Genomic DNA, 24,120 nt, shown 5'->3' with positions numbered 1-24,120 from the left:
ATGTAAATCACTGCCACCTTTCTCAAGTAACAGAACAATCTACACAGATTACCTTGTAGAGACCACCATTTAAGAGATAAACTACTCTAGTTTACAAGATAACAAAATCACCTTAACACCCGAAGACTTGTAAGGTGGGCAGTTTTCAGATTTGAGCTGTAAACACAAAGCATGTGACAATACTCAGTATGTGACAATGCTCAGCAATCAGAGAGCAGCCGCCCCACTGTGGGGCCTTCCTTCTAGTGACAGACTCCTTCCTAATCGCAACATGCAAGTGACCGCCATACAGCAAACCTTGGACAGGTGAGAACATGCTTGGTGGAGAAGAATGCCATTCACAGGAGGAAACGCGAAGCGATTAAATCCGGCAAGCCTCTTTCTTTCCCACCCCCCAACGGAAGGGCTACCGGATACCCTCGGCGTTAAAGGGCCGCCCTTGAATTCAAACCATCTCCGCCCCACAGGAAAGACTTGGCACCTCTCAGAAAGGCTACTTCGAGCTCTTTCAGGGCAAGCGACTGCCGCAACTCTTCACACACCGTTTCTCTCTCCTTTTTCTACGTTTTAAACATTTTTCAATTGACCTCGCAAGCCCAGGGCTATAGGGAGAACAGAACTACAGGCAAAGTGCGTGTTGACTAAATAAGGTACTCTACATCCCATCTCCTCAACGCTGATTTCCCTCACTTGCTAAAGCCGGGGGTCACTTCTCACTCTCTCCCACCACCCAAAACCGAGGTGGAGAGTTCAGCAAAGGCAGCCGCACGAGAAGCAGCCAAGCGCTTTCTCGCCTGTCAGGTTCCCTAGTCCTCCGTCTCACCTGCGGCGGCGGCACCACCAAACGCGGGGCTTCCTCTCCGCCCGCAAGCGCAGAGACGCCCTGAGGCCTGGCTGCTCCGGCGACTGCGCTCCCCCAAGCTCCCCGCCCCTCAAGAGCAAGCAGAACCGTCGCTGTTGCTTGAAAGAGAGGAAGCGGCCACCATGTTCCTTTCACCCCCTCAAGCGGCTGGAGGCGGATCCGAGGCCCGCCCAGGAGGCGGTAGCGAGACTGGGGAAAAGAGAGAAGAGTCGCCGAAAGGCCGCGGGCGCTTCACTAGGAGGCGCCAAAGGGCAGCAGCTCTTCTCATGAGGTGCCTCGGAAAGCTTTTCGTTGGGCGGACGTTGCCTCGGGGCTCAGCCCAGGCTCCGGGTAGGCACAAAACCCTTTCTTGGGGACAGGCGGGCGGTAGTCGCGCTAAGCTGGGCTCCCCGCGTCTTCTAATGTTTGGCTTTGCCATTATAAGTCTATAGCCCTATACTGTATGTACATATTTATTGGCTGGGAGTAATTGAATTCAGAGGTAAATTATTCCCCAGTAAACATGTACAGGCATAGGGCTGCATGGAGCTTTTCCATTCACTGTGTAACGAGCATCCATCATTCTCCTCCACTCAGAATCGCACGGGGGGGGGGGAAGAAGAGAAACCCGAACTAAAATCATTGTTTAATTCAGCGGTGATAATCGTGATCTTTTTTTTAAAAATTAGTTGCTTCACAGGAACATCTTTCCACTCAGGCTTTCTCCGGATTTTGCTTTACCATTTGAAGCAGCCTTTGACTTTTAATAGTGCGACAACATACATCTGTAGTGCTGTAAGGGTGCAAACCCCCCCCCAAATCGATGGGGATGTGCTAGAGTTACTGTGAGCAATATTTTAGAAATGGGACTTTAGAATTTTATTTAACAACAAAAGCAGCCTGGAATGCTACCCAAGGCATTCAAAACCAACCAAATTTGAGTTTTAAGACACTAGATTGGAATGATGCAGTCAGCACAGTAGGGATAAGGGAGAAATTCAGTTCAGTTAGCTTTAAAGGTGAACCTACATAACTTGCACTTTCTGAAACAATGTGTGAACTGAAGCAGCCATTCTTTGACATTTGCATTGCTCCAAATGTTTTGCACAAAACTTCATATGCTAGGGCAGTAGTGTACATAAAAATGCATACATGTGAGAATAACATACAAAATGCACTGTATTAGGGGAACTGCTTTGCAGAAAAGTGTGTATTAGGCATAATTGCATACAAATATGTATATATTAGAAGTTTGCATTAAGATGCCAATGAATTTTCATGAGGACTTCAAAAAACAAATTCTCAAACTCATGTGGAAATGTGGAGAACTGAATTTGAGACTGGAAATATGAAAAACTGAGAGAAACCAAAATTGACAGATTCACCCATCCCTAGCCACAGAAGAACCCCCAGATAACCCATGTAGTAAACCAGATGAGGGGTGTATGTAGAAGTGTGGAGTATTGAACACTACTTCTGAGGAAACCAATCCAATGAAAATCGCACCATACATGGAGATTATGTAGTGAACCACAAAACCTATAGAATCCATATTCTGGTACTCATTTCAACAGTCAATATTATTTTTAAAAGCCACAACCAAGACACTGTAGTCCAAGACTATCTAATTAACAAAAAAATACTCACATAAACTAGATAGGAATAAAATACAGGGAGCAATTAGACCTCAAAGAATCCCATGTTCTGGTGCTTAATCCAAGTAGTAAATTTATGTATTGTAGTGGGGTGTAGCAACATCCTGCAAATGTAATTCTCAAATCTCACTAATTAATGGAAGTAATTATATTACAAGCAACAGAATGCCAAACAAGCAAATGAAACTAAAGGTCTCACTTTGCTTGGGCAATACTACTTTCACCCATTGTGTATGCACGCACTCCAACACAGAAATCTGGTTGTGATGATTTTGGCCAGTTGTCAAGAATCCTTAACTTTCATTTATCGTTACACAGTTTAACCAACCAATTTTGTGATTACAGAGCACATAAGAGTTCTTCCTTGACACACCCACCACTGTCTTTTTAGTTCTTCTCTTCCTGAGCCATATATGAGATGCATATGCTGTATTTTGTGGTGGAGCATGGTAATTGCTAATTCATATGTGTCAGATGTCTTGTGATTTCTGTGAAGCACAAACTGCTGATATTGTGAAAAAAGTTGCAGCCCTTCTGGAGAAAAAATATTGTGAAAGAGCTTTGTGACAACTGGACCTGGAAATGTGATTGCAGTATAGGGCTTGGATAGGGTATTCTGACCAATTAGATCTAGTAAAACTAAAACTGTATCCTGGGCCTAGTGGGAACTACTTAATTTTCCTGTAAAAATTATGAGCCAAAGTGGTCGTCATCTTGTCAAATACATGGTCCCAGCCCCCCATTTGCTGAGGTAATGGAGAATGTGGACCTGGGATGACATTGCATGGGAGGGTATGGGGAAGGAAATGTTTAACTCATCCTATGCCTGCCAATTATCCCTCACAAATGCCCCCTCCCTGGCTGATTTTTCCAGCAGCTGGGCTTCTCCCTAGTTTGGGTACCTGGCTGGGGGAGAAGAATAAAAACTACCTTGGAGAGAATTGGCAGACAGGGAAAATATTAATACCTTCACCTCTAATTGTCCCTGCAATTCCCTCCACCTTCAACATTAACATTATGAGGGGAAAATTTACTCCCTTAAGAAATTTGACCCTACTTTTTGGCTGCATTGTGCCTCTCCTTAGACAGCTCCATTCAATCAGAATGTGGCTTACTCTCCTGCCAAAGGCTGTTATTTTGGAACTCTTGTTGAAATTTTGTAAGTGTGCTACAAAAGTACCATTCTGTGAGTAACTTTCATCTGGAAAAATTAGCAAAACTGCAACCTGTTTTGTCTTTATAGTCCATAATGTCATTCATTCCGGCATTTCCTTCATCTCCACTGGAATTTTGCCATTCATTGTTTGTAGGCCTCCTTGACTGATGTGATAAATGGCAACCTATTTTCAGCCTCTGAAACACCAAGCTTTCTAACAGACTAAAGCCAACACAGGCTGAGACAGAACACTGAGAACTCAGTGCTGCCTTTGAAAATCATGTCAAGCAGATTTGCTTTTCTTTCCTGATTTATTGGCTGTTCAGCTGAGTTGTGTCAGATATGTCATTGCCTCTGCAGGCACTGCAATCAAAACAAGTGGCACAGTAGTTACCCTTTGGTCATAATAGCTGCCTAATATATTTTTTATTTTTTAAAAAAAAATCTATCCCGCCCTTCTACCCTATAATAGGGCACTCAGGGCAGCTTACAAAAATAATATTCATTTAATGCACATCATATACAAAAAATATACAGAACTTGCAGACTCAATTTCCATGCCAGTATGTTGGATCAAGAACGACCAACCAATGTCTGGCTCTGTATTATTTTATTAGCGATAAGGCATGCCATGGTTTTGAGGAAGGAGGCTGGTCTATTAGCAAAATGCATGCCTGACGTATATGAGGCCTTGGGTTCAATTTCTGCAGTGGAGAAGCATGCAAGAAGGAAAATCTGGAAAACACATCAGAAAAAAACCCACCATTCACTTCCTTGCCTTGATAAGAACTCACCTCACCTCAAAAAGCATATTGTAGAACTGGAAAAGGTTCAGAAAAGAGCAATCAAAATGATCATGGGGATGGAGCAACTTTGGGGGCTGTTTAATTTGACAGAGGAGAATAAAATTATGCATGGTGTGGAGAAATTGGATAGAGGAAAAATGTCATAATACTAGGACTTGTGGACATCAAATGAAACAGGACACACAAAATAAAATACTTCACACAACATTCTATAAACTATGGAATTCACTCCCACAAAAAGGAGTGATGGACACCAACTTGAATGGCTTCGTGGAGGATAAGGCTGTCAATGGCTGCTAGCCACAATGGCTAAGTTGTTCTGCTGGAGGCCATATGCCTCTGAATGCCAGTTGCTAGGAATGACAAGTGAGGAGAGCATTGTTGTGCTCAGGTCCTGCTTGTGAGCCTCCCATAGGCATCTGGTTGGCCCCTGTGGGAACAGGATGCTGGACTAGATAGTACATTGACATGATCTAGTAGATCCTTGTTATGTCTTTCCTTACACTCCATTGTGTTGTTGGCCAGTTCTATAACAGAGAAGGAAGGGGAAATGTAAAAACAAGTCTAGGAGGCAAGGCAGAAAGAACAAACCTACAGGAACTTGCAATGAATTCAATAGAGCCTTTAAACCTTGGCCAGATCGTGAACTAGAAGAAAGTAAGAGATGAAGTAGTAGATGAGATGTGGTAATATATACATGGCATCATCATATATACAAATGGGGCCAAGTTGAAGTCAAGGCTGACTCTACTGTTAGGGAGGCAACCACTTCAGGTGGTAGATAATCCAGACACCAGAAGTAGCCTTCAGGTCATTCCTCCCTGCTGTTCCCTTGTGTTGGAGCTGTGTGTGCCACATGGCCTGCCCTGCATACCCTAAGTTTGCCTGCTGCCCTCAGGTGCAATGGAGGATGCTATCCTTTCGCCAATGTTGAAATAAGACTAAGGTGTCAGCCCAGTTGGCTCCTGAACGTGGAATGGAGGAGCTGGCCACACCTCCTTCACCTCCAACAGCCCTGATTGAAGGCAGAGTAATGGTCTATATTTCCACAAATACTAACTTTGTCATTCTGTCAAAGTTAAATCCATAAAATAATTGTTTCCACATTCACAATTTTATTTCTTCGATTTTGGGATTTTAAGATATAAGTGCTGAATTTACACAATGATATTAAAGGTTAATAATTTAAGAATCCTCAAAAGACAGCATCTTAAGCTTTGAAAAAATACTCATCAAAAGTAAATTTCAAAAGAAAAAAAGAAAACTGAAATTCTGCAGAACTCTGAACATATAGGACAGACTTTCTCAATTGACAAACACAATGTAAATATAGTTTCCCTAACCATTGTATACAATGCTGCCTCCCAAATACATTGCTGACTGATGACCTTATGAGAACTGACACTGTAATTTCAACATTCTTCTTCTGTACTGTCTCATTTGGACTAAATTTACTGGAAATAGACAAACTGGAGTCCAGAACTGAAACACCAGATTTAAAGAAAGCAAACCTTATGGAAACTACTCCTTTTTGGGGTGGTTAACTGACAGTAAAGTCCATCACCTGTGTGTATTCTGTAAGCTTCTTTAGTGAGTCCTAATAATGTAGAGACAGGTAAGAATACTGGAACTGAGGGCCCAATTTCTCACTCAGGCTACAGTCCAATACACCCTTGCCTAGGGGTAAACCTCTTGGACATAATGGCACTTACTTGTGAATAGACATGCATAGGATTGAAACAAAGAAAGAAACAAAAGGTAGAAGAGGGTATGAACGAGAAGGATGCTCCAGTGGTTGTGACCTGCAAGGTGTGTGCCATGTTTGTTTTCTTGCTTGAGAACAACATGGCGTACACCTGCAACAAGTGCAAGCTCGTGGCACTGTTGGAAGAAAAAGTGAGAGGCCTGGAATGGCGGGTGACCACACCGAGGACTATAAGAGAAGATGAAGAGTTCTTAGACAGAACGCTGGAACAACAGCAGAAAAGAGAAGTGGAGGTGGAAGAACAACAGCATGTGGTAGCAGAAGAGGAGACTGTTTTGGAGAGGAACAACGAAGTGGAGGAAACTCCGTGGGAAAGGGTTACAGTTAGGAGCAGAAGAACTAGAAGACACCCTTCACCAGTGGAACTATGGAACCACTTTCAACCACTCAAGGATGAGACTGGAGGACAGCCTGTGGTGGAAGAATTACAGGAGACCCCATGCAACAACGAGCAAGAGGTTGAAGCTCAATCAAGCAGGAGCAATGAAACCTCACCCCACAACAAGAAGAGAAGAGTACTAGTAGTGGGAGAATCCCTGATGCGTGGGATCAAAACCCAAGTATGTCGAGAAGATCTGTGGACTTGCCAGGTACGCTGTCTACCAGGAGGACGGATTAGAGATGTGACAGAAGGGTTGCCATCACTGATCAAGCCCACCAACAGGTATCCCTTTCTCCTCATCCATGTGGGAACAAATGATACTGCCAAATGAGCTATGAAGAAATCACATCAGACTTTGAAGCTCTGGGAAAGAAACTCAAGGACTTTGGGGCCCAGATAGTTTTTTCATCCATCCTTCCAGTACTTAGAAGAGGAGTAGAAAGGGAAAGAAAAAATACTCCATGTGAATGAATGGCTATGAAGGTGGTGCTGACGTGGGAGATTTGGATTCTGGGACCACAGATGCAAACTTGGTGGTAACGACTGATGAAAGCTTGTGCACAGTAATGGGAACTGAGAGATTGGCTCAAATGGGGCCCAGTAACAGTCCTCAGAAAAATGTAGTAAGGAAGCCAAGCCATAAATCACATGGTCTTCGATGTCTGTATACTAATGTGCAGAGCATGGGAAACAAGCAGGACTAACTTGAACTCTTATTACAGGAGGACAATTATGACTTAATAGATATAACTGAAACTGGGAGGGATGACTCCCATGACTAGAATAAAGCAATTGAAGGATATAACTTGTTCAAAAAGAACAGAAGGAATAAAAAGGGAGGTGGAGTTGCGCTATATGTTAAAAATGTATATGACTGCACAGAAATACAGGAAAATGAGCTTGGTAGCTCCATTGAGAGTATCTGGATTAAAATTAATGGGGCAAGTAATAAAAGGAATGTGGTGCTTGGAGTCTACTACCAACCACCCAATCAAGGAGAAGTCGAGAATGTAACTTTTGAAAAGCAAATTGCCAATGTTTCGAGGAGGCATGATGTAGTAGTAATGGGGGACTTCAATTATCCCGATATCTGTTGGGACACAAATTCTGCCAAACATGGCCCCTCCAAGAAATTTCTGACTTGTGTTGGAGATAACTTCCTCCTACAGAAGGTGGAGAAAGCAACCAGAGGATCAGGTATCTTGGGCTAGGTTCTAACCAATACAGATGATTTGGTGGATGAAGTGGCAGTTATGGGAACTCTGGGGGGAAGCGACCACACCATACTTGAATTCTTGATTTTAACAGAAGCAAAAGCTGAGAGTAGACTTACGTGCACCCTGGACTTCAGGAAAGCTGATTTTAATAAACTCAGAACAATTGTAAGTACGGTTCCATGGCAAGCCACCCTAATGAGAAAAGGAGTCCAAGATAGGTGGGAGTTTCTAAAAAAGGAAATTCTAAAAGCACAATGGCAAGCAATTCCAACAAGGAAAAAAGGGGGAAAACAGTAGAAGAAGCGAATGTGGCTTCACAAAAAGCTTAGAGATTTATTTATTTATTTATTGTATTTATACCGCCCCATAGCCAAAGCTCTCTGGGCAGTTTACAATAACTAAAAACATTAAAAACAAATATACAAAATTAAAAACAATTTAAAACAATTTAAAACACATGCTAAAATGCCTGGGAGAAGAGGAAAGTCTTGACCTGGCACCGAAAAGATAAGTGTTGGCACCAGGTGCACCTTGTCAGCAACATCATTTCATAATTTGGGGGCCACCACTGAGAATGCCCTCTCCCTTGTTGTCAGCCTCCCAGCTTCCCTCCAAGTAGGCACCCGGAGGAGGGCCTTTGATGTTGAGCGTAGTGTACGGGTGGGTTCGTATCGGGAGAGGCGTTCCATCAGGTATTGTGGTCCCAAGTCGTGTAAGGCTTTATAGGTTAAAACCAGCACCTTGAATCAAGCTCGGAAACATACAGGCAGCCAATGCAAGCCTGCCAGAATTGGTTTTATATGTTCAGAGTGTCTGGTCCCTGTTACCAATCTGGCTGCTGCATTTTTCACAAGCTGCAGTTTCTGAATCGTCTTCAAAGGCAGCCCCATGTAGAGCGCATTGCAGTAATCTAGCTTGGAGGTTACCAGAGCATGCACAACTGAAGCCAGGTTATCCCTATCCAGATAGGGGCGTAGCTGGGCCACCAACCGAAGTTGGTAGAAGACACCCATGCCACCGAGGCTACCTGAGCCTCAAGTGACAGAGATGGTTCTAGGAGAACCCCCAAGCTACGAACCTGCTCCTTCAGGGGGAGTGCAACCCCATCCAGGACAGGTTGGACATCCACCATCCGATCAGAAGAACCACCCACTAACAGCATCTCAGTCTTGTCTGGATTGAGCCTCAGTTTATTAGCCGTCATCCAGTCCATTGTCGCAGCCAGACACTGGTTCAGCACATTGACAGCCTCACCTGAAGAAGATGAAAAGGAGAAATAGAGCTGCGTGTCATCAGCATACTGATAGCAACGCACTCCAAAGCTCCGGATGACCGCACCCAACGGTTTCATGTAGATGTTGAACAGCATGGGGGATAGAACTGACCCCTGCAGAACCCCATACTGGATAGTCCAGGGTGCCGAGCAATGTTCCCCAAGCACCACCTTCTGGAGACAACCCACCAAGTAGGAGCAGAACCACTGCCATGCGGTCCCTCCCAGTCCCAACTCAGCCAGTCTTCCTAGAAGGATACCATGGTCGATGGTATCGAAGCCGCTGAGAGATCAAGAAGAATCAACAGAGTCACACTCCCCCTGTCTCCCTTCCGACAAAGGTCATCATACAGAGCAACCAAGGCTTTTTCCGTGCCAAAACCAGGCCTGAAACCCGACTGAAATGGATCCAGATAATCAGTTTCATCGAAGAGTGTCTGGAGCTGGCCCGCAACCACTTGTTCAAGGACCTTGCCCAGGAATAGAACATTTGCCACTGACCTATAGTTATTAAGATTTTCTGGGTCCAGGGAGCGTCTCTTCAGGAGTGGTCTCACTACTGGCTCTTTCAGGCATCCAGGGACCACCCCCTCTCGCAGAGAGGCATTAATCACTTCCCTGGCCCAGCCGGCTGTTCCATCCCTGCTAGCTTTTATTAGCCAAGAAGGGCAAGGATCCAGCACAGAAGGGGTCGCACGAACGTGTCCAAGCACCTTTTCAACGTCCTCAAGCTGTACCAACTGAAACTCATCCAAGAAATGGGGACAAGGCTGTGCTCTGGATACTTCGCTTGATTCACCTGCTATAACACTGGAGTCTAAGTCCTGGCTGATGCTAGAGATTTTATCCTGGAAGTGCCTAGCAAATTCATTACAGCAGGCCTCAGATGGTTCTACCATGTCCCTGGGGCCAGAGTGTAATAGCCCCCGGACAATTCTGAAGAGCTCTGCTGGGTGGCAGATTAATGATTTGATAGTGGCAGCAAAATATTGTGTTTTTGCTGCCCTCACTGCCCCTAAATACAGCTTACTATAGGCACTTACCAGTGTATAATTGCATCCACTAGGAGTTCATCTACATGTGCACTCAAGCCGTCTCCTATAGAGATGACCTGAAAACGAAAAAGGACATATACAGGAAGTGGAAAGAAGGCCAGGCCACAAAGGAAGAGTACAGGCAGGTATCACGGAATTGCAGGGATGGCGTCAGGAAGGCTAAAGATGAGAACGAGCTGAGGTTAGCGAGAGATGCTAAAACCAACAAAGAAGCTTTCTTCAGGTATGTCCATAGTAAGACAGAGAAAAGAAATGGTGGCACAGCTACTCAATGAGGATGGCAAAATGATAACAGATGACAAAGAAAAGGCAGAAGTGCTCAATTCCTACTTTGGCTCAGTCTTCTCTGAAAAAAGGGTCTATGATCCTCCCAGGAAACATGAAGTAGAAGGGACAGGATTGGAGATTGAGACTGATAGACAAACGGTCAAGGAATACCTAATCACTTTGAACGAGTTCAAATTGGCAGTGCCTGATAAACTGCATCCTAGAGTATTGAAGGAACTGGCTGAAGAATTCTCAGAACCACTGTCTATTATCTTTGTGAAATCATGGAGGACTGGTGAAGTGCGAATGACTGGAGGAGAGCTAATGTTGTCCCTTTCTTCAAAACAGGCAAAAAGGAGGAACCGGGTACTACAGACCAGTCAGCCTAACATCAATCCCTGGAAAAACTCTGGAGCAGATTATAAAGCAGTCAGTCTGTAAGCACCTTGAAAATAATGCAGTGATTACTAGGAGCCAACATGGATTTATGAAGAACAAATCCTGCCAAATTAATCTTATCTCGTTTTTTGATCAGAAGAGGCACCAGAGATCATATCGCAAACATATGTTGGATAATGGAACAGACCACGGAATTTCAGAAGAAAATCATCCTGTGCTTTATAGATTACAGCAAAGCCTTTGACTGTGTGTATCATGAAAAACTATGTTATGCTTTAAAAGAAATTGGGGTACCACAGCATCTGATTGTCCTGATGTGCAACCTATACTCTGGACAAGAGGCTACTGTAAGGACAGAATATAGAGAAACCAATAGGTTCCCCATCGGAAAGGGTATGAGACAGGGGTGTATTTTATCACCCTATTTGTTTAATTTGTATGCAGAACATATCATGCAAAAAGCGGGATTGGACCAAGATGACGGAGGTGTGAAAATTGGAGGGAGAAATATCAATAATTTCAGATATGCAGATGATACCATACAACTAGCAGAAACCAGTAATGATTTGAAACGAATGCTGATGAAAGTTAGAGGAAAGTGCAAAAGCAGGACTACAGCTGAACGTCAGAAAGACTAAAGTAATGACAACAGAAGATTTGTGTAACTTTAAAGTTGACAATGAGGACATTGAAGTCGGCACTGTCATTAATCAAAATGGAGACAATAGTCAAGAAATCAGAAGAAGGCTAGGACTGGGGAGGGCAGCTGTGAGAGAACTAGAAAAGGTTCTCAAATGTAAAGATGTATCACTGAACACTAAAGTCAGGATCATTCAGACCATGGTATTCCTGATCTCTAAAGGAACCCACAGACCTGAACTTAACAAGATCTGAACAGGGTGGTCCATGACAGATGCTATTGGAGGTCGCTGATTCATAGGGTCGCCATAAGTCATAATCAACCTGAAGGCACATAACAACAACAAACCTCCCTTGTAGACTGTGGGAATGTGGTGGACATAATATATCCCGACTTCAGCAAAGCTTTTGACAAAGTGCCCCATGATATTCTGATTAGCAAGCTAGCTAAATGTGGGCTAGATGGTACAACTATCAGGTGGATCCACAGTTGGCTCCAGAATCATACTCAAGGAGTGCTTATCAATGGTTCCTTCTCAAACTGGGTGGAAATAACGAGTGGGATACCACAGGGCTCGGTCCTGGGCCCAGTGCTCATCAACATTTTTATTAATGACTTGAATTAGGAGGTACAGAGCATGCTTATCAAATTTGCAGATGATACAAAATTGGGGGGCACAGCTAATACCATGGAAGACAGAAACAAAATTCAAAGGGACCTTGATAGGCGGGAGCAGTGGGCTGAAAACAACAGAATGAAATTCAACAGGGATAAATGCAAAGTTCTACACTTAGGAAAAAGAAACCAAATGCACAGTTATAAGATGGTTGATACTTGGCTCAGCAATACGACATGTGAGAAGGATCTTAGAATTGTTGCTGATCACAAGCTGAATATGAGCCAACAGTGTGATGTGGCTGCAAAAAAAGGCAAATGCTATATTAGGCTACATTAACAAAAGTATAGTTTCCAAATCGCGTGAAGTATTAGTTCACTTCTATTCAGCACTGGTTAGACCTCAACTTGAATACTGTGTCCAGTTCTGGGCTCTGCAGTTCAAGAAGGATGCAGACAAACTGGAACAGGTTCAGAGGAGGGCAACAAGGATGATCAGGGGACTGGAAACCAAACCCTATGAGGAGAGACTGGAAGAACTGGGCATGTTTAGCCTGGAAAAGAGAAGACTGAGGGGAGATATGATAGTACTCTTCAAGTACATGAAAGGTTGTCACACAGAGGGGGGCCGGGATCTCTTCTCGATCATCCCAGAGTGCAGGACATGGAATAATGGGCTCATGTTGCAGGAAGCCAGATTTTGACTGAACATCAGGAAAAACTTCCTAACTGTTAGAGCCATACGACAAAGGAACCAATTACCTAGAGAGGTAGTGGACTCTCTGACACTGGAGGCATTCAAGAGTCAGCTGGACAGCCATCTGTTGGGAATGCTTTGATTTGGATTCCTGTATTGAGCAGGGGGTTGGACTTGATGGCCTTAAATGCCCCTTCAAACTCTACTATTCTATGATTCTATGATTGAATTGTTAACCATATCACTATGTGGCACATACACTTTTTTCCGCAGAATATGTCTGCTGAATATGGTGGTTACCTTGGTAAAATGTGAGTGATTTGTATTTTAAGTGGTAAGCGGTGGTAACGCAGCCGAAGCTCTGCTCACGGCCGGAGTTCGATTCCAACGGAAGGAAGAAGTCGAATCTCCGGTAAAAGGGGTCGAGGTCCACTCAGCCTTCCATCCATGCGCGGTTGGTAAAATGAGTACCCGGCATATGCTGGGGGGTAAAGAAAGGCCGGGGAAGGAACTGGCAATCCCACCCCATATATACGGTCTGCTTAGTAAACGTCGCAAGATGTCACCCTAAGAGTCAGAAACGACTTGCACTATAAGTGCGGGGACACCTTTACCTTTACACCAGTGTGCTTTCATTTTTATGAAATGGGGTTTTAATTTAAACAAAAATACTACTGCCACATATCTCTCATTCCATTAAAGGCAAAATGACATCTCAGTATATTCTCAGTTCTTGTTTAAGATAACAGAGCCTTTCATCTCTTCCAGTTAAAGTAAATAAACTGAGTTGACTTTACCTGTTGTTCAAGGGCAACCTTTAAAAAAACTAAGGTGTTGTTTGCCCCTTGCTCTTGTATCATCTACCTTCCTGCTCACTACATTACTAATCAAAACCCATTTTGCCCTTTTGGTGGGCCCCACAAAACAGAATATTGTGCAAGTGAAATTATATATTCTATTTAGACCAGATAGTGTTCAAACTGGAGTATGCAAGCTTCCAAGTCACACAGAAGTCTTATTTGAGGTAGATTTTGAAAGGGAGAAAAGAAAATTAAATTATGGTGAGAAGGGAGATTTGATGTTCCTGGTCAAGGCATGCTTTTATACATAGCTCATTCTACTGCCTGCAAACAGTTGTGTATGTGGCAAAAAACACCTCTGTGTTAAGATAAAAGGAGGCAGCTGGAGGAGACAATTAGGTTAAATATAGGCCATGTAATTATATTTCAAGTTACACAAATCCCCTTCCCTGTGACAAAGTAAACAATGAAAAGTGTCATTTTGAAGCAATTACAAGGCATTGCATGCAAACTGGTCAAATGACAATATATGAATTGTACCTCGCAATCCCTAAAATAGATTAAAATACCTACTTCACTAACTGAAAAAAGAATGAGAAAATATTGATTTTTAAAGCACTAATTGAATAGAGAAAAGTGGTAAGATCATGAGGAAGATGTGATATGCCCCAAGAATTACACAGAAATCTATGTGCAGTTTATTATTTATATAAGCCCTATCAGTGTGCAGGACTCATTACAGAGTACAAGAGGACTGGTGTGTGTCTCTGTCTGAGGAGCATACCATCTAAAATTGTAGAGAAAGGAGGAGGAGGCAGAGAAGCAACATGGTAATTGTTTCTGTTGCAGCATGTGCTTAGGCTGAGTTACAGTAGGGCACGGTAACATTTCTTATTAGCCCAAGCCAGAATTCTAACTGCTCAACCTTTCTCCACAGAAACCTTTCTCCATTAGCTGCCTTGCACCTCTTTCATCTCACTTAAATGAGTACAGTAGGGCCCCGCTTATACGGTGGGTTAGGGACCAGGCCCCCGCCGTAACGTGGAAATTGCTGTAAAGCGGAACCCATTGACTTTAATGGGCTGCGTCGCGCGAAAATGACGCAAAATGCCATAAAATCGCAAAATCAGCTTTAAAACGGGGAATTTTCCCAAATTGAAAGCCACCACATCAGCAGAACGCTGCAAAACGGAACGCCGGTAAGCGGGGCCCTACTGTACTCTGTATCTAGGACTGTTATATTACCACAGAATGAGAGACAAGGCCAAGCTGGCGTCTTGATAACTTGAGTGAGTAGATCTGTTTAGTGTTCTTCATGTAGATACACAAAATGATTTGATTTGGTTCTTTCAAGAAGAGTTTGTGAAGTAGATGATCCGTTTGTTATGTTATGATCACTCCCACTTTAGCAGAACATGGCATCAGAAACAAGACAATCCTCCCAGGAGGCAGGAATTGTTCTACAGTATTTACTGAGAATTCTATGGATGGGGTAGGGGTTGCTATTTGACAAAGGAGATTGCTGCTATCCTCCGAGTTCTTCTTGCAAGGGTGGAGTGTACTGCCCAGAGCTTGGAAAAGTTACTTTTTTGAACTACAACTCACATCAGCCCCAGCCAGCGTGGCCAGTGGATTGGGCTGATGGGAGTTGTAGTTCAAAAAAGTAACTTTTCCAAGCCTCTGGTACTGCCATTGGCAATGAAGGTGTCTGCTCCCTCCTTTCCTGGTCTTAGCTGAGTTGGGACTCTGCCTGTTGTCCCCCTTTGCTGTACTGGAGTGATGTTTCCTGCTCATTGTCTTGGGTGTTGCTGCAGAGTTCCTGTTTGGGTTTTGAGCCAGGGAAGTATTAGCAGAGGCCTAGTTCCCCACCCCCACCCCATGAGCTAGGGAGGCTGCCTCTGCACAAAGTCACATGTTTTGCTTAAAATGCCTTTTGTGGATGCTCTATGGTCCCCTTTGGTGACGGGACACTCTGTACTCAGAGTCCTCTCTTCCAAGCTCAAAGTCCACCCAACCAGGACATGTGAGGCATAGCCCCATGCCACACAACCTGTCATCTTGGGTTGCAGTTGGAGTGTGTGTGGTTTAAAAACTCCCAGTGGTGTCCTGTGATTAGCTAGTGAGTTCTGCCAGTTTTGGAGCAGTCCCATGCCAGTATGGGCATGGCTAAGGATTGGGGATTTTTTTTTCTTTTGCCTTTCCATTTCCTCCTATGTGGTTGTATTTTCTTATGTCTTCCCTTTTAGAGGTAAAAATTCCACTGAGTTCCAAGGGCATGTCTGGTGCCTGGTAGAGTTTGGATATGGTAGAACTTTGTCCTTTCATCACTTCACCCACTCCCCATCCTTGGCACAACCCATTTCTAAACTTTTTCTCACTGTTTTTTTTCTGCCAGCTGTCATTGACACATACTGGATTCTTCATCGGTGGGTGGATGTGGTTCTGCTGGGGTAAGGGGTTTGCATCAGTGTAGGGCCCTCTCCATCAGGGTTGGGAAGTCCACCTCATCCTGACTGCTCCCAGCTGGCAGATCTGATAATTAGGATGGCTCTATAAATACCACTGGGGGGGTAAGAGAATAGCAGTGACACCAGCTTACTAATGGAAGAAGAGGTGTTGCTATCACTGCAAAAGAAAAAACAACCACCACCTGAAGGTTTCTACAGCTAACAAGAAAAAAATATCAAGAGTGGTATTCTGTTTGTATTGAGAATCATGTATATTGAAAGCTATATATATTTGGTCTTGTTTATTGATATGTGCATGCATAGAAAGCATAGTTTGGGTGAAAAAGTACCACACAAGGGGAAAATATTGTTGTGTCGCTATTATTCTTAATAATTAATAAACATTCTGGCTTTCTCCATTGAAGTGAACTTGTGCATTCTTGATTTACTTTAATTTTTTTATCTGTTTATTTTCAGGAGAATTGTTTGTTAGGGATGTGGTAACTCAAACACATGAAAAGTGGACTTTCCTTGATTCATCCCCAGAGTAATATTGTTTTACAGAGATGAAAAGGAAGAGTAATGGAGTAATGAAAAGTAAAGGAATGGAGACATTAATTCTTGGCACCGAACAAATATAAATGAGGTAACAGTGGGGAGAAAGGGGAGTAGAGTGCACTAGTTCCATGGAACACCCACAGGATATTTATTTCACAGATGCAGCATATTTGATCCTCACAGCTGTCTACTCAGTGGAGAGAAGACCATTGTCAGTTGAGCACACTGCACAGCTGGCTTCCTAATATACATAAAGAAGTGTCTTAGGACACAAGATTCCTGCCTATCCTTTCTAGTTACACTTCTCAAACTCCTGGCAGTGTGCTAAAATGCCAAATCAAAAACACCGGAAGCTGATATGCCAATGTGCCTCCAAGAATAGTATATATTTTCCACAGCTGATCATAGTGGGAGGCCAAATAGGCTTTCAGTATGACCTCCTTCATATGCATCTGAAGAGAAATTCACTTTTCCATGGTTCAGTTACACACAACTGCAGAAGGCATATAAATACCAGAATCTTGTGGGCAGGACCAAGCAGATGGGTCTTCCCTCCTGGTTGGAGGACAAAGACCCATGAGATTGACCCCATCCATGTGGTTCTGGCATTCTCACACATACCACATCTATGTGGGATTTCACCCCAGGAAGGTTCTTATAATGGTAGTGAGAGTACGTTCAAAGACAGTTAACATTATCCAAGACCATAAATGAAAGAGTGGTGCTATTTATCGTACTGCACTACCATAGGGATCAACATTTCCTACTATTTGGCAATTGACTAGCCCATCTACTGCCTTCCTAAGAAACAGGGACTAGTGGTATGCATTTGATTTGGATGAATCTCAAATTCCAAGGCAAAGCAAGATGTATCAGAGGTATTTTGACCTTGTCAGAGGTGAAGTAGAATCTTTGAGGCACCGCATGTTGAAGCAGGGACTCCCTAAGGCACTTTAGGGCATATCACTAGAAAAATGCTGTGGACAAGCATCTTCTGAAAGCAAAAGTAATATCTCTAAGCTTATCCTAACGCCAGGGTGGGATGACCGGAGAAGGGTGAGCAAATATTGGAGGAGAGAGAGGGAACAGAGAAAAAGCTCAGTTGCGACTGACGAGGCTAGCTTATAATCAGGGGGAATTATTTTACCAGTACTCTCCAATCCCAGTGTTTTGGGGAGGGAGCAGCTTTGCAAAAACAAAACTTATATCTCTAAGCTTAAGGAAGATGCCAGGACTTGTTAGTAGCTCCTTAGCTGCTAACAGTTCTTCCCACCCAAAATCAACTTTAAAGGTGCCCAGCATAAAAGCCACTGAACCTATTTATCTGTAATTTGGCAGGTTTCTTACCTAAAGGCACCTCTCTCATGGCCGCACTGCAGTTTTTAGATCAAGGGAGATTTAGTGATTCCTTTTTCACCCCCAACTCAAACGGTAATAGCAACCCTTGCAGGAGAAGTACTACAGCTATCCTTCTGAAATTTGGTAGGATTAATGATTGTAGAAGAGGTGGCATTGCTTGTGAATTTTACCCAGTTCCTGCCAACTTTTTTAAAAAATAACATTTTTGTCATGTCTAACTCTGGCCTGGTGCCACACACTGAGACCTCAGAAGACAAGCCAGACACTACATAGGTCAAGGACCTTAGGAGGCAGGAACCAGTGCTGAGGAGCCCTCTGGTGAGAGACCTGCTGAAGAACCCTTAGACCTGTTAGAGGAGGAGCTGGAGCCATCCATCAGTCCTCAAATGCCAGTGCCAAAAAGCCCAAGTCCAGGCCGAAGAGCAATGACATAGCATGTATCTACAAACTCAGAGTTGTTGTACAGCTCATGAGTATGGGGTTCATCAATGAGTAAGCAATCCCTGAAACTCCTATACTACCAGCGGGCATGGTTATAGTGTGGTCTAGGAAGTTAGAACATATAAGGCCTCCCTCTTGAGCCCTTGGTTAGAAAAAACATGGGTTACTGGTTCCTTGTAGCCATATTCCTGATTCTAGTAGTTACTCATTACTGTGTTGTACCTTGCCTGAGTCCTGAGTTGCTCACCTTGGACTGTTATCCAACCTTGATTTTAGATCACCTTTTGGACCTAGACTGATTCTTTGTGCTTGACTTGGTTTGTTTAGACTGTGCTGCATCTTCAGACCTTCTCTCCTTGGTGGGTGTTTGCTTATGCCTTCTGGGACTGAGATCCTTGCCCCAGTGAGGTCACTCCCTGGTGCATGGTAATTTCAGAAGTGTCCTGCATGGAAGCTCATGGCCCTATTTGCCATGAATTTGGCATACTTTATCCACTCTGGAAAAGTTACCGTGACTGCAAATTTCATCCACTTCTGTCAAAAGGAAAAAAGTTGTAGCTGTTTTTTGATTTCCCAACAGTGTCTGGGTGTGGGGGGGAACAAAAGGGACTTTAACTCCTGAGCCAAATTGGGCAGCCTCTGAATCTGAGCTGAATGGGGTTGTTTTTATGAAGCAACAAATTGGGGTTAGACCTGAATCTTATGGTCAGTGTACACCCCAACAGCAACCTCAGGTTTTTTTTAAAGAAAGATCCATTTTATTTATTTATTTATTTTATGCAAACCTTGGAGCTCTTCTGAACAACCTGATATCTCTCTTTTGTTTCTCAATGGCCCCTTTTTGGCTACAATCCTATTGGCACTCAAAACCTGAATTTGTTATTAGAAGGAATTATGATGGCAATGCTGATTTGTTACACACTCCTTCTTAAGGGCAAATGTATTTCATATCCTGATGTATCCTGGTTCCTGGGGCTTCTAGATTTTGCTGTCTTCTCTTAAAACATTAAACAATTATGCTCACCTTATACTTCTCAGTCCATTGGTTCATCTTCTCTGACCAGCAGTGTCTTCTTTGACTTAGCCCTGTTATGTGAAATCTTCAACCTAGGAGTGTTGGGGATTGAATTAAGGCTTCATTATGCAGTGCTTGTGCTATACTGCTGAGCTTTGGTCACTTCATCCAGAGGCCTAATGTGATAATTTATTTATTAAATTTATTAGTCACTTTTTTACACAGGTATGTGCACTCAAAGTGACTTACAGTTAATAAAAATTAAAAGAAAAGGGAAAATATTTTTAAAGAATATAAGGCAGTGGAGCAACTCTTCTTAGGAAGGCTATACAACAGAAGCCCCCCAAAGCTAAGAACCAAACGCCCAAAAGAAGATAAATGTTTTTGCCTGGCACCTAAAAATGGATAATGATGGTGCCAGGCGTACCTCCCTGAGGACAGTGTCCCACAAATGGGGGGCTGCCACTGAGAAGGCTCATTCTTGTGCTGCCACTCTCAACACATTTTTCATGGTACCTTCTCTACCTTATGTACTAATGTCAAAAGCAATACTTATGCTGTGCTCATGAGTATTGTTATAGGATTGGTGGGTTGGTATGGATGATGTCTGTGGGTGCCCTCCAAGCCTGTAATTCTGTGTCTGGAGATGGAATTTGTAGTAAAGGAATCTGCCGAACTGGTCAAACCACTTCCTTTGTTAGGGTAATGAGTTCTGGCCAAGTCTGTCAAGCACCCAATCTACATGTCTAAAAACTTGGTCAAGAGCAGATGTATTGCCATAGGAATGAATGGCCAAGGATGCTCCTTGAGGAAGGCAGCCTCCCCACCACCCATCCCGACTAAGGCCAGGAGGTAGCCTGTGTGTTTTAGTCTTAGTCTGATCTGGAAGCTGGAAAGGGAGAGGCTTGCTCTGTGTGCTGAATCCCAAGCAATGGCTTGGCTTTGGGGACTCTCCCAGAAATCTAATGGGGAAGCAAGATCTGTTGGAGTGTTAATGCTGTGAGCCCTTCCATTTCATGTTCAGGTTGTGTGTGTGTGTGTGTGTGTGTGTGTGTGTGTGTGTGTATGTATATATGTATATATATATATGTATATGTATGTATGTATGTATGTATAAATAAAACCATATATCCTAAAGACACCACAGCTTCTAGTCACCTTCATTCCAAGGAAATCAGATCCTGGGTAAGCGCTGGAACCCCTGGAAGTCTCTAACTGCTCAGAAATTGGTGTGTGCGGAACAGTATATTCTCTCCCCCACCCATCTCTCGACATAGATAATATTTCTGTTTTGAACAAATGTCATGTACAGAAGCAGCCCACAGTAAATAACAAAGTAGATTAAAGCCAGACAAATATGGACCGATTAAATAGCACTTTTTTGTGTGGTACAGCAAATGACACTGTAGAGATTAAGGCAGATAAATATGGATCAGTTTAACAGCTTTCTTGTGTAGCCTACAGTAAATGGCTCTCTAAAGACTGAAACTGGATAAATGTGCACAACTATAATAGCTTTCTCGTGTTGGATGTTTGAATATGGCACACCCAGGTTCATAGTCCACTGAACTAAAGCCATTGCTTTTTAGTTCACGTATAAAAGGCTGAAGAGGATCTGTATGCTTCGAGATCTCCTGCAAATGTATAATTTATTCACTGTTAAAAATCCTGCCATTTCCCTACTTATTTTTTTGGCAAAAATTAAAGTGTAACTCATCCACGTAAAATTTAGATACAGTTCCTCCTCATCCTAACAGATTTCCAGTTTTCCTGTTGCAGAGGTGGGGATCTGGCAATAAAGGGAGGGAGAGTCCCTTCTATTAATGGCAACATTCAAAAGTGACATACCAAAGAAAGTGCCTGCCATTGCTTTGTGCTGGATATGGATTTATTATGGTATTTTGATGGCATTTCGTGTACTTCTTAAGCTTGTTTTAAATTTGCCCAGACTGAGACCTGCCTGTGTTATGGGGCAATAAATAAATATAACTAATAAGTAACCACATACTAAATTTATATCTTGCCTTTAATGTTATATAATTAGGCAAATAAATAGACTAAGATTTAAACAAGCAATGATACTACACAGCTATATCCTGAAGCAATTGTAGAATTGGACTATGTTTTGTTTCTTTTTTTAAATATGTTTTTATTTGAAATATATAAAGAAAGATTGAATATTAAATATTCACATCATACAGAAACCATATACGCAAAGAATAGTACATTACATATAAAAGTACTACTCAGTCTATCATTATCCACATACAATACAAATTACTTAACATTGGTTATTAGGCAGTTTTAGATAATAATTAATTAACAAGAGGACAGATCCCTGATCTCCAGAGAAACTATTGTAGCCATAAGCTATTAAAGGCAATTGGAACCTGTGTTGGTGCTGATGTTTTGTTTGTATGTGTAATAAAACACAACCATTCTGTAGCAAAATTATATTTTTTCTTTTGTACTCTTGCTACTCTCAAACGTTGAGTAAGTTTCTCTGAGAGCGCTGTTTCCCATACTATGCTATACCACTTCCCAATGTTTAATCCTTTTGCCTCTTTCCAGCGTTTAGCTATCAACATGCGTGCTGCTATTAAGAGATACTCAATTTGCTTTTTATGTGATATGGTTTGGTTTTGGCCATCAAATTTATTAAGTAATTCCAATTCCGGTGTTTTTATTATTTTCATTCCCATTATAATGGATATTTCTTCAAAAACCTCCGTCCAGAATCTTTGAATACGTTCACAGTACCACCACATGTGAACATAGGATCCGCGGACCCCACATCCTCTCCAGCACAATGGTGAGTAAGACTTGTCTATCCTTGCTATTCTGGATGGCGTTAAGTACAATTTTTGTAAGATTTTGAGTGATATTTCTGTGTATTTAGCTGATACGGCTTTAAAAGGAAATTTCCCCCACATTTTTGTCCAGTATCTTTGATCAATTTTGATAGCCCAGTCAGATTGCCAGCAAGTTCGTAGCCCTTGTTGTGATCCTAAATCCTGTTTAAGTAGCAATCTATGTAGGGTAGTGTGATGATCCTGTATTAGTGTAAATATGGTAAGTGCTGTTTGTATAGGAGATACATGGTAAGTGGAATGAAAGAGGAGGGGGGAGTGAATGGGCAGTAGAATGCTGGATGATTGGCTGAGTGTTTAGAATGGCTGAGAGTATAAATGGAAGGATGACAGTTGAATCTGGGTGGACGGTGATCGTGAGTGGGTTATTTTGGTGGGTTTTTGAGAGGAGATTGGGTGGAGAGTTGGTGGATGTGAGGAGAGTGTGGAGTTCGGATTAATACTAAGACCAGTACCTCAGGAATAGATGAAACCATATGCTTAAGTGCCTTTATAAAGAAATCTTGTTATCTCTGTTATTTAATAAATATATTTGGTTTACCAAAGGCCTGATCCTTGGCTGGGGTTTCACAGACCAGAAGGGAGGGTAAGGTAAATACCAAGGCTGAAGGGAAACAAATGGTGGCAGCGGTGAAGGGGAGAATATAACACCACAAGTATTCAGAGCAAACCAGAATTATCTGCATTGATACAAAGGGAGTGGGACAGCTTAAGCACTCAGTCACAGAGGTAACCTGATAGAGAGACTCAGGCAGAGTCTCTGGGAATACTGGTTATAGGACGTGACTGGTGGTGCTGCCTAGCAGGGGGATCTGTTGAGATCTGTGCTAGAGCAGGGAGAGAAACCATAAAAAAGGACAGTCCGGACTGGTGGAGTCCCTGGTGGTGCCTAGTGACAGGCAGTAACCACGAGCAGGTAGGAACCTGACAGGGAGAGCCAGGGAAGGGTGTCACAGGTAGTTATTTGCCCTTTATGTTTTTCTGGTGTGTTAACTACCATTCTTTCAAAATCTGTCAAGTTTCTGGTGCCTTGCTGTATGATGTGTTGCTTTCTAATAAATGTAGATAGTTGATACCACGCTAACCATGTAATATTTGAATTCTTCAGTGATGTCCTCCAGACAGTCCTAGATATGGGTAATAAGTCAGTATAATAATGCATTAATCTGTAGAGTTTATTATCTTTTAATGCCTTTTTATTTATCATTCTCTCTTTTAGGTAAAAGTCCGGGTGTCCACAAATTGGTATCAATGGGGATATCCCTGGCATCAATGATTCCTTTCTGTATTTCCAGATCTTTAGTATGGGACTAATGCTTATATGTTGTTGTTGTATTCCCTTTTTAATTTCTTTTTTAATAAAAGGTAATACTGCAAGATCTATGTCTTGAAATAAAGACTTTTCTATACATACCCAATATTTTTCTTCAGAATCATTGACTATGGACTAAGCTGATAAGCTTCATAATATAGTTTCAATAGGGGTATTCCCCATCCTCCTTCTACCCTCCTATATCTCAAGTTTTTTGATGTCCTCAGTCTTTTACTTTTAAAGATAAATGTGTCAATTGTTGATTGCCATATTTTTTAAAAAATTGGTGCAATATCAGTGGGTAATACATAGAACAAGTACATAAATTTTGGCACCACTATCATCTTTATAACTTATATTCGGCTCATAGTGACAAGTTCATTTTATTCCATCTTTTAATATCTGCTGTTACTTGTTTCCAGATTCTTCCATAATTTAATTGAAAGGATTTGTTCATTTTTTTTTACTATGTTTTGTTTCTGACCATGAGGGGGCGTTAGAAATCCTACAATAAACAATGCAAGCATAGCAAAACTTCCCTTGCTGCATG

The 24,120-nt window shown here is 42.5% G+C and overlaps 1 protein-coding gene and 1 long non-coding RNA gene across 2 annotated transcripts in view; one reads left to right on the top strand and one right to left on the bottom strand.

Moving 5' to 3' along the window:
- DENND4C (DENN domain containing 4C) overlaps positions 1-396 on the bottom strand; it is a 111,860-nt gene extending 111,464 nt beyond the window's left edge. The window contains exon 1 of the mRNA XM_061630751.1: positions 298-396. Within this exon, the coding sequence (XP_061486735.1) occupies positions 298-316 (19 nt within the window). The 5' untranslated portion in view covers positions 317-396. The remainder of the gene's footprint in view (positions 1-297) is intronic.
- Positions 195-23,671, top strand: LOC133386941 (uncharacterized). Its single transcript, XR_009763315.1, has 3 exons — positions 195-1,192; positions 22,125-22,200; positions 23,478-23,671. It is a non-coding gene; the product is annotated as an uncharacterized LOC133386941 (long non-coding RNA).
- The last annotated feature ends 449 nt before the right edge of the window (positions 23,672-24,120 follow it).

This window comes from Rhineura floridana, chromosome 1, assembly GCF_030035675.1.
Source record: "Rhineura floridana isolate rRhiFlo1 chromosome 1, rRhiFlo1.hap2, whole genome shotgun sequence".
NCBI lineage: Eukaryota > Metazoa > Chordata > Lepidosauria > Squamata > Rhineuridae > Rhineura > Rhineura floridana.
This window is presented reverse-complemented; position numbering and strand designations above follow the sequence as displayed.